The following is a 12,655-nucleotide window of genomic DNA, read 5'->3' on the forward strand; positions in this document are numbered from 1 at the left end:
GACTTACCTACCACACCAAGAGAGCTTAATCTTACACCCAATGGAGAAGTGTCCATAGTGGAGAAGAACCTGTATGCAAGTTGAGCAGGAAGTACTTGGCACCAACTGGAAATTTAGATTAATTCCCACTGAGCTCTGGAGGAAAATGGCAGGACAGCACTGCAATCTAAGAACAGAGCATCAGTGCTCGAGACAGATCATCATAAAAACTGTCACAACCGGCACCCTTTTACCAAGAAGCAACTGGTGATGCACAGGAAGTCAAATATCCCATTGCTCACCAAAGCCATCCCTTCATCAGATTGCAAGGTCACATGGGCACTGCTGCTGTGTATATATAAAGCGTGAATTGCCATGGCTCCCGTGGCAAGATGTTAGGTCCCCTCCCCACTTGAACCGAACTCAAAAAGGAGCCACTTTAGTAGTAAAGAGCGCAAAAGCATTTGAAATTCTCATCTTTTAATGGGCAATGATAACTTTGGGCTGGTTCTGTGTATACAATTAAACAATATACTTAAAGGTTCCCCCACCCCCCAAAAAAAACTCACACCCCCTTTTCTTCCATCAACGTTCCACTGCTGGATTTGGCTCCCACAGCCTCGCATACAGCTCTCAAGTCACTGCAGATCCACATCTTAAGAGTAATGAAGAACTGAAAACCCTTGGTGCACCAGTGATGTGTTATTTTAAAAATAACTATTAAACCAAATGCCTTCCCAGTCTCCACTGCTTCTCAGAGGAAAAAAATGTTACTGTGGGAGTCTTAATACACTTGTCTTTGTGGCTCTCTCTTTTCCCTACTGAAGTCATACAACGTAGAGTTCATAGATCTTCTTTACACAGTACACCAGGGCAGCAAGTGCTATTGTGTTATGCAGTCTCTTTCTGTGCAGGTCATCCTTTCTCACCAGCACCACAGGAGTGGAGGAGGTGAGTGTATGCAGGGGCAGGCGGGAAAGTTTATAGGCATCATACTCCACTTGGTACTTGCAGCAGGGGTCGAACTGCCAGGAGATACCGTAGAGGGTGCAGCAGGCCATGCTCAGCACGCCCGCAGGCAGGGAGATGTAATGGGAATAATCTACTGGAAGTACCAGCGGGGTAAAGAGACAAGCGGTGCCTGCTAGGACAGCGGTCTTGTGCAGGCAGTTCCCAACTGTGATCCAGCGAGCGGTCTCATCACCGATGCGAGTGGGCTCTATCACTATATATTTGTACTGTGCTTCCAGGGCCTGCTCCAGCTCGTACTCAAACTGGTCCTGAGCATTCTCCCCATTGTAGATTTCATGCACAATGTAACACTCCGTGGAGGACAAGATGATCCTGTTAACAGAAAACACAGAATTAAGCTACAGAACACAGACAACCCTACCCCTACATTAACCCAGTAATCTTGGAGTTTGAGAGATTGACAACTGAAACCAGGTCAGCACCTCATGGTCACTTGATCACTGCTTCTTCCCTCAACAAAGTAGTACTTTTTCTGATCAAAACTCATTTGAGAGCAGCTGATTGTTCAAGGGAAACTCGGAAAAGCTCTTTCATTTAGGCTTAACTATGCATTTTACATACAAGTGAATTTTACTTTCCTCACTTCGGGGAATTAAGAACTTTTCAAGAAAACAAGATCTTGCGATTGGTTGAATCCTCCTGAAACAGATTCCCCACCTGACTTCTGCCATCAGTGACATCACAGTCAGCTGCTGTGGAGATGGTGTCAACCAGCATTTAATTTGTAATTAAAGAGGTGCTGGGGCTCAAGCAATTTTTTTTATATTCATAACTGATGCAGCAAGCCCAGAGGTGCCAGGGCTATGAATTGCCAAGCCCAGAGTTCTCAGGAATCAACCCTGGCAAAAATTAAGCACTGGTGTCAATGTCACAAAGAGGAGACTGTCAAATGATAGAATGAGCCACCAATACAAAAAAACCAAAAACTATGGATACAAAAACAAGTTGTCCCCTCAACGAAGGTGTTGCAAATTTTCAAAGAGACGTGCGTTTTGGCCACCCTCTTTCCTGGCACAGATCAGAACAACCTATGCTAATCCCCACATTTCCAGATCCACACCTCAACCATGTTAGTTCTAGAACCAACAGCTATGCAACCTATACTCCAGCTTGCTAGAAGACTGGATAATTTGTGGGATCCAGCCTGTGGTGATAAGGAATGATACAAATGTGTAGCTAGAGGGAGAGGTGATAGCAGAGCATCACTCAGAATTTGTTAACACATTTGGTTCCTTCCTCTTGCAACAGGGGAAAGAGGTGGGTTTTACTGCAACATTGGTTAAATGCTAAGAAACAGCTGCTCGCATTACCCTGGAGCAGTCTCCCTATCCCTGCCACTGGACTGCATTAGGTAAGTTCTGTACACACAGACTGCATGTAAGATCTCCAGCCCTTTGTAAAATAGCTATAGGTAGCCTGGACTAGTTTCCAGCTTCCTGCCCCTCAGCTGCATCTTATCCTTTATCTTGTTACTCTAAAGTCCACAGATACGTTCGCTTATCTGTGCGGTAGCCTCACATCTGCTCTGCGCCCTCAACGCGAAAGCAGAACAGAGCAAATGGTGTTGTCTGTTACACAGGGTGGGTTTTACCTCCTTAAAAGAAACTGATTTCAATATGTTCTCTTAGAGCCCCAGTGTCCCGAGCACATACGCTCCCAAGGATATAATTATTTGGCAAATTCCTTTAGCAGAGCAAGAGCAACCAGTACACTACTTTGTCCTACTCGCAGCAGACATCGTTCCTGATAGTACTGGGACTCACTTGGTATTAGTGATCTGGCAATGGAGAACTCTGCAACGAGACCAACACTAACCCTTCTTTCTCGCTCCATTAGTACAAAGATATAGTGGGTTCGCACTGGAAATGGCAAAGGAAGAGAGGATACATGTTTGCAAGCTCCTGTTGTACCAGCCATTACCCTTTAAATTCTGTTTTAGTCACACTGTGAAGGGTATTGTGCAGCAGCCACCTGCAATCAAGAATATTGTTAAATTACAGGCTGTTGCCTGAAGTAGCTTGTTTACAGTGAATGGTGACCAACAATACCAAGCAGCAGTAGCTAAGACTTATCAGCCTCCTTCTTTAGGACAGAATAAGCTGTTTTTATAAGAGTCTGGTTGGCAAGCAAGGTTTTCCGTGTAAGCTAGACATTGGGCATTCTCTGGTTACATTACATTTGCCTTGAGCATGTCTGCACTTAGAATAGGAGAGTCTGCCAATGCTGCCTAGGACAAGGACTGGTTGGCACATCTCCTATGAGATTCTATTTATTTGGTGATGGAAACAAAACATTTCACTGTGGAGCTTAAGATTTCTTTTCCAAAAAACAAAACAAAACAAATGTTCTCTAGCAGATTAACCCCTTCAGTTTGTCCATTGCTCAGCCCTGGAGCTGCAAACTTTTACAAGAAAACATTTTTGCTAATTTAAAGGGATCATGTCTAGTGAAAGTACAATATTTGCTTTAAAACATATTGAAACACGTATTTGTTTTTCATTTCAGAAAGACATTCCTAAGGTTTAAATGCCAAACAGAATTGGGTTAGCATTACAGCACCAGGAAAAGAATTTGAGCAACCTAGTTTCACTGCCCAAATAGAGTCAAATGTAGTCATGGCATACAGGGTGAAGTTACATCTTTTCACCAACCGTTTCCCCCTTGAGTAAGTACTGAAGACGTCTTAAGTGCTCGTGTAGCCAGGACAGAAGAATTTTCAGATCCATTTCAGAATGCATCAGGGATGGCATGATATTTACCAGAGATGGTTTTTACCTGGTAAAAACCACGTTTTTTAATCACCCCAGAAAAAACGAGTTAGCCACAGTTTAAGGCATTTTCTATTTTAAAAACCGTTTAGTTAATGCACACCACATTACACTTAGTTTTAGTTATATATTCAAATTGTGGTTACACAAGGGAGTAGATTAATCGATTAGTTTAGTTTAGGTTTGTACAATTAAAACTGCAGTGGGTGAAATACTAATATTTAATTAGAATACTGAACATTGGAATGCCTATGCATTTTGGTTTGATATGTTCTCAAGCCAGTTATGCATGTCACGGCTCATTTCTGTTTTTAATACTCTATAAACAAAGTCAAAACCATTGGATTATATGAAAACGACAATAATACCGTTGTAGGCTTGAAGTGTTAAGCAGTCAGAGGTACACAGACTTGCAGACTACCAGGTTCATCTGGCCATGCAGCGTTCTGCAGCAGAAGACCTCCTTCGATGTAGTGGACAGACTGAGCCCATTCCTCAGTTTTGAATCTATGTATCCAAAGCTTGAAAAGGATTTGTTCTATGCTTGCTGAACTAGCCGAACACTGATGCAATTATTTGCCCTGGTTTAAACCATATGTATGCCTGTATTTACCAGCGCCCTGTCCTAAACTAATTTTTTTCTGGGAAACTGCGAACCCTGAAAGGCACACTTGAGACATAGGCTTTGTGAAACAGCAAGTGGTTTCACCCAGTTGGTGCGAACACTTGACTTCAATCCAGCTTCAAGGGGAAATGCTGCTGAAAGCCATTTTCAGCAATGGTTCTGCTTCCTAGTTAAAAACAAGGCTCAAGTTTCTTACATCAGAAATGCCATGTCAACCAAGTGAAGTTACGGGAAATGTTTATGTTGAGAGAACCACTCTACCCACTGTTAAACTTCCTATAATTTTGTTGGTTGCTCAAATTAGGTCTCTGGCAAGTTAAGAGGCAAGGGCCCATTCTCAGATTGGAACACACAAACCCAGCTCAGACCCCAACACTCTCGGGGCATGTCTACACTTACCTCTGGAGCGATCGATCCAGTGGGGGGTTGATTTATCGCATCTAGTGAAGACGCGAAAAATTGACCGCCGAGCGCTCTCCTGTTGACTCTGCTACTTCACCGGAGCGAGAAGCATAGACAGAGTTGACAGGGGAGCGTCAGCAGTCGACTTACCGCAGTGAAGACATCGCAGTAAGTAGATCTAAGTACACCAACTTCAGCTACGTTATTCATGTAGCTGAAGTTGTGTAACTTAGATCAACCCCCCCTCCCCCACGCCAGTGTAGACCAGGCCTCAGGTTTCAAGTGACTTCTTCCCTCCAGAATCCTTCTGGTCCTTGAAGGATCTTTGAATATTCCTCCTCCCCTGCCTTCCTTTCCCCACACTTTCTATACCCTCATAGACACACTTGGTCAATAGCCTTCCAGTCAAGGAAAATAGGACAGGAACACATTAAACATGGACTGAAATTACGATAGGAAAATAAGTTTATTCAAGCCCTCCTCTCTCTTCAGAAACTTTATGCATTCTTGGGCTCTAGGCTTTTATAGGTGTGAAGTCAAAACATGATGCATGGGAGCAAAAATAAGCTCAATAAAACTGTTCCATATAAAAACAACGAGGAGTCCTTGTGGCACCTCAGAGACTAACAAATTCACTTGGACATAAGCATGGAGTGGAACATACAGTAAGGAGGTATAAATACACAGCATTTGAAAAGATGGGAGTTGCCTTACCAAGTGGGGGGGGGGGGGTCAGTGCTAATGAGCCAATGCAACTAAGGTGGAAGTGGGCTATTCTCAACAGTTGACAAGAAGTGTTTGCTGTGTGGTATGCTCTTGTGGTTCCAAGCACAGCAGCTGCTGATCCCTTGACCAAATAATCCCTGTTAGAGCAACTTATTCTTCCATCAGACAGTGCTCAAGATGCAATTGATCATCTTGGCAATTGACTAGATAATCCTAAAAACAAGGGATTGGGGGGGAGAAGAGAGGATATGAGCTACTCAAACAGTAGCAGGTATGAGGAGACAGTGGAGTGAGTAGAAATTACATATGGGGCAAATGCAAGATAAATATTACACTAAAGTTCAGGCAGGTGGGAAGTTAAATTCAGTGTGCGTCATTCCCACATTCGAGGCTGGCTGCAGCAGGTGGAAAGCCTGGGGAAGCCAATCGCACACAAAAGAAGAAAAATCCAAAGAGTGTGTAATGTCCCCCCATAGCAGAACTCTGCCTACAAGACTTACCAGAACTTGTTGACATGCAGAACAAGAAAGGGGTTCTTGCCTCAGAGACCTCAAGTACAAAGACTAACAAAACTGATTTTCCATGACAGAGCCTTTCATTTGAACAAAACAGCACACACTGAAGCCTGTGAAGTATGCTTTTTGGAACTCACCACCACCCCTGGAAAAAACACAGCCAGGGTTTAAGCATTGTCAGTGCTATGCTTGTATGGACCTAGGTGGGGGTATTGATAACTCAGTTATTCTCAATTTTACTTGGAAGTGCGATAAGTAACTAATGTCAGAGGGAATCCATGTTCAGACAGCATGTAATGATGCCTGACAGCCAAAGGCTGGATGTGCTAGTTATGCTTAAAAGCAGGTGTTAAACTGGGCAATGTTAAATGATTTTCTAGAGCCCTTCTTCCAAGAAGGAAGGGCTTTGCCACAGGAAAGTTTTATATTCATTCTGTGGTAGTTGTGTAACTTGTATCTTGAATGCTATTTGCATATCACTAACGGATGAATCCCATTTCCTGTCATTTTTTTTTTTAAAGTGTCTCATTCTTGATGCCTAGCTTTTCAGTGTCCTTATAAAAAAAAAGGCAGAGGAATGCTCTGTTCTGATGGTTCAGTAGATTAAATGGCTTTTGTCACTAGTTTTATAAGTTTTGGAGTAGCAGCCGTGTTAGTCTGTATTCGCAAAAAGAAAAGGAGTACTAGTGGCACCTTAGAGACTAACCAATTTATCTGAGCATGAGCTTTCCTGAGCTACAGCTCACTTCATCCGAAAGCTCACGAAACTCTTATGCTCAAATAAATTGGTTAGTCTCTAAGGTGCCACTAGTACTCCTTTAGTGTTATACGGTAATTTACACTGATTTCTGTACTTGCAGGATTACAAACAGTGCACCTCAGCAGCTGATACAGCAACCACCAGCAAGAGGGGCAAAAATGCCCATGTTAACCACATGGTGAGTTTAAAATTAAATTTGAAATTTATTCCCCTACTAAAAACATCACTGAATGCACTAAGAACACATTGCAGCTAGCTAGATGCTAGGCACTCACAAAATTTCCCAGTTAGGGTTCCAAAATCTGCCCTCTCTGTCTCCCCTAACAAGTTAAAAAGCCTCTGGTGGCCACCTAAATGTCACAGGATGCTTCTCAAGCTACCCTATGAGCAGTGCTGTCTAGCCTGTTTTCGTGGTCTCCTAGTCACAAACACACAGTCTGTTTCTTTTTCACCACACATACCTTTAATCCCCAGTTTCCAAACTCGGCAGGACATAGCACAGGTATACAGCAGGAGGAGCCTTTCACATCTTGCTCTCTTGCCAGCTCTGCTGAATTTGGGATCCAGGACAATGTCCTGGAAGAACTCTCCCAGCATCCTCCTCCAGCCAGCAGCTGGGAATGGAAAGGAGGTAAGTCTTCTCATCACTGGGGTGCCCCTGGACCTCACTGGTGGAGACCCCCTCCCTGTCCCATCTATCATATATACTTCTGGCTAGTAGTTTTAAGTTTTGACCGGTTGGTGTCTGGAAAGCATCTCCACTCCTGATCAGAAGTATCCCCCAATTGTGCACAGTTCACGATTCCTTTCTTGCATTTATTGTTCAAGTTTCTGAACCCCTTTTATATACAACGTGTAAGCCCCAGGTTGGCCTTTTGAAATAGCAGATACAATTAGAATCATAGAATATCAGGGTTGGAAGGGACCTCAGGAGGTCATCTAGTCCAACCCCCTGCTCAAAACAGGACCAATCCCCAACTAAATCATCCCAGCCAGGGCTTTGTCAAGCCTGACCTTAAAAATATCTAAGGAAGGAGATTCCACCCCCTCCCTAGGTAACGCATTCCAGTGTTTCACTACCCTCCTAGTGAAAAAGTTTTTCCTAATATCCAACCTAAACCTCCCCCACTGCAACTTGAATCATAAAATATCAGGTTGGAAGGGACCTCAGGAGGTCATCTAATCCAACCCCCTGCTCAAAGCAGGACCAATCCCCAATTTTTTCCCCAGATCCCTAAATGGCCCCCTCAAGGGCTGAACTCACAACCTTGGGTTTAACAGGCCAATGCTCAAACCACTGAGCTATCCCTCCCCTCCGTTGCTCAGGGACAACAGAATACCTGTGGTTCCACCATTCAAAGAGGTTTGACGACTGTAGATAAACAGTACTAGGCAGAAATTCATGAGAACTGCAAATGCAGAGAGACCTGTTTGGGTGGTGACTGAAAAAGATGGGCTTCCTATTGTGTGATAATGCTTGTGATTTGCAAAACTTGCATCACATGCAACATGCACAAAAGAAATGAGTACACCAGTGCAACTAAGGACTGAAGGCTGGCGTGTGAATGAATTCCAATAGAGCCACATCACAGATGGCCAAAAGCACAGTGTCTGACATCGTTAGAGTCCCAGCCAAACCTGAATAAGTCAGTACTGCGTGGACAGGCCAGACTCAAGAACATTAATGCACCAATCTTTTATTTCTAGATCTGGGTTCAACTCTGGTTACTTTCAATTATGAAAAATGAGTTGTGGTCTCACCTTAATCCCCAGTGTAAAAATTCCACATCACAAAACCATCATACAATTTGACAAGTTTGTCCATTTCAGCTCAGGAAAGGTCCAGGACTGCAACAACAGGGGTACTCCACATGAGAACTGAGGTATGGCAACAGCGCCGTCCCACATTCTAGCATTCTTAACCCATTACTATCAGTATCTCAGCACAGAGATAGTGTGTTCGACCACAACCTTCAGAGAACAATAATCAATGTGGTCAGAACAAAGAGGAGAAGAAGCAACAGCACAGAGGCAAAGCAAATTTCCATTCAAGGGATGCAACTTAAATGCAATAAGATTATAGCCAAATAAGGAATTCTATATAGTTCTCTTTGGAAAGAGGACTGTGGGGAGGGAGGGGAGAACAGACCAGGGAAAATGAGTCCGAGACCCTCAGAGCTGCACCAGTGATAGAAGACAGTACTCATCACTGAAAACATTGCAATAGCATTAAGGAGACCACACTGAGCAGGAGAAGTGCCACTTTTAGTTTAACAAAAGAATTAGCTAGACTAATGGAAGCAGATCAATCACTGCTCCAAGCAAGCGGATTGCTGGAAATCCAAGCAGTACAGGTAGTGGAAGAAAAGACCTTTAAGACTGCCCAGAAACATAGTTGGGATGACATTAAAGCTGCCTTATTGCATTGTTTATTCTGAGCTGTACAAGTTTGTGAGAACATTTCCCCAGGGAACAAGTGGCATTCTGCTCTGTGCTCTAGTGGTCATCGTGCAGAATTTTAGACAAGAACTCCAAGTGCACTCAGTAGCTGTTCTCCATTATAAATTGCTTTGGGCTACGGATTAGCAATTCCCTTTAGATACTCTGCATAAAGAGTCCCTTTGGAATGAGGGAAAGCAATATTTAGTGGGTTCTCTTTAGTTTGTTTTTCAGTATTTTAACTTTTAACCACCATCATAAAACCAGCCCAGAATCGACAGCTACTATACTGTTACATCCTTAGCCATATGCCCCACGAATAAAGTATAATCTGGTAGTGACCAAAGAGACCTTCCATGTATCAATCAGATCTTTTATGGAAGGATATAGTCTTCATAGTTACAGCTGCCAATCATTTTGCTACATTTGACTAACTTTCCTAACACTGGACAGTATTTTATTCACTAGCTATTCCCTTGACGTTACCCCTCAGCATACACTCCTTTTAGACTAGCTGGCTGACAGCTACAAACTGAGCTACAGAAATACCTTAAAACAGCTCTTTGATGAGAAAACTGGATCAGTGTTCTCAGTCAGTAAGAATTTGTCTTTGAACAAGAGTCATATTCATGAACATAAGAAAACTGTATTTGCTATATATAACCTATACATGTCATTGTCTGATGATAACTGATCCATCACCATTGCCCTGTACACAAGCCGTGTTCCCAACACCACACAAGATGGGAAAAGACTCTTGAGAGTCTGGCAGTGGATATCTCCAATTCCACAAATGGGAGAACAACATCACTTGGCTAAGAAGATTTACACTAAAAGCAGGTGATCTTACCATACAAAGTTATTTGGAAGGGGAACTGTCTGACACCTAATAAGACTAGCCCTTTGCCAGGTTTGTGTTGGGAGGGAGTGTGTAGTAGTGGTTAGAGGTACTCTAGTCACAGATATATTATCTTGCTGTGTCACCTCTGTGCCTATTTTCATGCCCAACCCCCCCCCCCCCCACTCATTTGTAAAAGTTAGGATCATATTTAAACCTCAGAACAGGTCAGTTAGGCAAGTAACTTGTTTGTGTTTGTAAAGATTTCAAAGTATCTCTATACAACATCATCACCACCACCCCACCTAGGGCTGTCAGAGTCTTTAAATTGGGCTGTAGAACAAAGGACAATTTTGCTACTCCATAAAAAGACAGCTGCTTTCAAAGGCTGTTAGTTACACTAGCTAGCACCAGGGTGGGAAGAAGGAAGGAGATGCCAACGGAAGGGACAACAGGATTGAGCCAAAAGTTTTAAGAAAGTAAAGAATTATGCATACAGATTTTAAGGTAGTGCAAAAAGATTTCTCTCTTTCCTGTCTTTAAAGTTAGGCTTCCAAAACTTCTACAGCTACTCCGCACGTAGTTCCACCATGTCCCAGTTGCTCATCCATCCTGACAGAGGCAGAAACAAAGCTGGTGACCAAACATGCATTTTAGAAAGCTCTTTGTGAGTGCAGACACTACAAAAGCCAACAGCAGCAACCGCCACCAGAGCAGCCAGGCCAATTATACACCCTTCCCTCCCCCTAAAATTACTCTGCAGCCTCCAAATCCAGGGAGAACAACAGTAAAATCCTAAGGACACAACCCACTCAACCAGCATTAAGCCCTCTCCAAAGGGAGGTCACTCTGAAGGTCTTCTGTTGCCTCCACAGCCTTTCAACAGATTTTTAAGGCACGTCCTAGTCTCCAGAATGCTCCTACCACTGAGCAGGGTCACGCGGCATCGTTCAGCCTAAGGGTTAAAGCTGCCTTTGGTAACGTGCAGATTTGCACTGACCTTCCCCCTAACGCTGCCTCTCCTTCCCTTTCCCTCCCCCGCCCCGTGCTCCTCACTCCCGTGGAAACTCGCCCCCAGCCAAGGCACTCCAGCTGGAGCCAGCTGCAGACCGTGCCTCCCTCGCCGCAGCTGGACTCTGCCCTGGATTTACCCGCAGGCTCGGGACTACCGCAGCTCTGTCCTGAGCTCACTCTGGCAGATGGTGGCTTGAATTCCTCCCATCACTGCCCTGTTCTCCCCCCCCAGCCCCGCACCCCCCCCTCACTGTCCCCTCCCCCACCCGTTCTTCCCCTCTCCTCCCTCCCCAGCCCCGCACCCCCCCCACTGTCCCCTCCCCCACCCGTTCTTCCCCTCTCCTCCCTCCCCAGCCCCGCACCCCCCCTCACTGTCCCCTCCTCCCCTCCCCCACCCGTTCTTCCCCTCTCCTCCCTCCCCAGCCCCGCACCCCCCCTCACTCCACCAGCTTCCCGCTCACGGTCTCCTTCTCCCCTCCCCCCACTGGTCTCCCCCTTCTCCCCGACCTGCACCCCCTCACTCCACCGGCCTCCCATCACGGTCCCCTTCTCCCCTCCCCCCCTTCCCCCCTTTTCTCGTCCCCCCCACACTGTGCCCTCCCCCCATGACCTGCAGCCCCTCACTCCACCGGCCTCCCCCTTCCCCCCCGACCTGCACCCCTCGCGAGCCCAGCCTCCGCCTCTGTGCCGTGCCCCCCGCCCCGTCCCATCCCGCCCTCGGGGAGGGGGCCCAGCCTCCGCCCAGCCCGGATCAAGCAGGATCCCGGGTCCACTTCCCATCGCCCCGGAGTCCCCCGCTGCCCGCTCGGCCAGGCCTCACCTCTCCCTACCGCCACCGCCGCTGCTGCCGGGGCCAGCGCGCCTCCTTCCCCACGCCGCCATCTTGGAGACTCTCGGCTCGAGTCGCAAATGTCTCTCCGCCAAGGGGGCCCGGGCCCGCGCCCGAGCCTGCCGGGAAATGGAGTCCAGGCCGCGGGGCCGGCACCACTGCGGGAGCGCGCCCTCCGCCGGAGCGGCCTACGACCCCCACCATGCCCTGCGCCGCGCTGGGGCCCATGGGACATGTAGTCCTGCGGGCCGCAAGGCGGGGACGCTTCCCAGCTGGGGACGCGCCGGGCGGCGCTAGAGAGGCCCAGGCCCTGAGCTCAATCCCGTGGCCTCCCCCTAGCCTGCTTGTCTTCGCAGGGAAATACCCAGGGGAGTGGTTGGGGAAGTGGACTACAACTCCCACAAAGCACCGGGGCAGCCTCGTGGGAGCGGGCCACGTGGGGCCCCAAGTGGGGTCGGGAATGTGCTCTCAGCGTTGGGGGCAGGGGGCCGAGCCCCTGTAAAAGCCTCCTCCGCGGGCTTCCCTCCCCCGCTTCTGTAGGCTTGTGAGCCGGCTGCCCCAAAGCCCAGGCTAAGGTCAGGGAGAGGCTGCCCTGTGGGATACTGCTCTGGCCTCAAACAGGCCTGACCCCACCCAACCCCAAGGGCAGGGTCCGGCCCTGGGTGGAGCAGTGGGGACAGGCTGACCTGGCAGAGGGGCTGGGTAGGGCCCGACAGAGACTCCTGACT

The 12,655-nt window shown here is 46.8% G+C and overlaps 1 protein-coding gene across 1 annotated transcript; it reads right to left on the reverse strand.

The window, feature by feature from the left end:
* Positions 1 to 440: 440 nt before the first annotated feature.
* TMEM11 (transmembrane protein 11) lies at positions 441 to 12,075 on the reverse strand. Its single transcript, XM_084641288.1, has 2 exons — positions 11,919 to 12,075; positions 441 to 1,323 (listed from the first exon to the last, which is right to left on the reverse strand). Exons 1-2 carry the CDS (start codon positions 11,978 to 11,980, stop codon positions 807 to 809), a joined length of 579 nt encoding a protein of 192 aa, XP_084497414.1. The 5' UTR covers positions 11,981 to 12,075; the 3' UTR covers positions 441 to 806.
* Positions 12,076 to 12,655: the final 580 nt, after the last annotated feature.

This window comes from Lepidochelys olivacea (genome assembly GCF_965140295.1).
Source record: "Lepidochelys olivacea isolate rLepOli2 genome assembly, chromosome: 10".
Classification (NCBI taxonomy): domain Eukaryota; kingdom Metazoa; phylum Chordata; order Testudines; family Cheloniidae; genus Lepidochelys; species Lepidochelys olivacea.

Coding starts and splice junctions, on each gene's coding strand:
- TMEM11 (XM_084641288.1), bottom strand. CDS start 11,980: ATGGCGGCGTGGGGAAGGAGGCGCGCTGGCCCCGGCAGCAGCGGCGGT. Junction 1,324..11,918: donor GGCGGTGGCGGTAGGGAGAG/GTGAGGCCTGGC, acceptor TTCTGTTAACAG/GATCATCTTGTCCTCCACGG.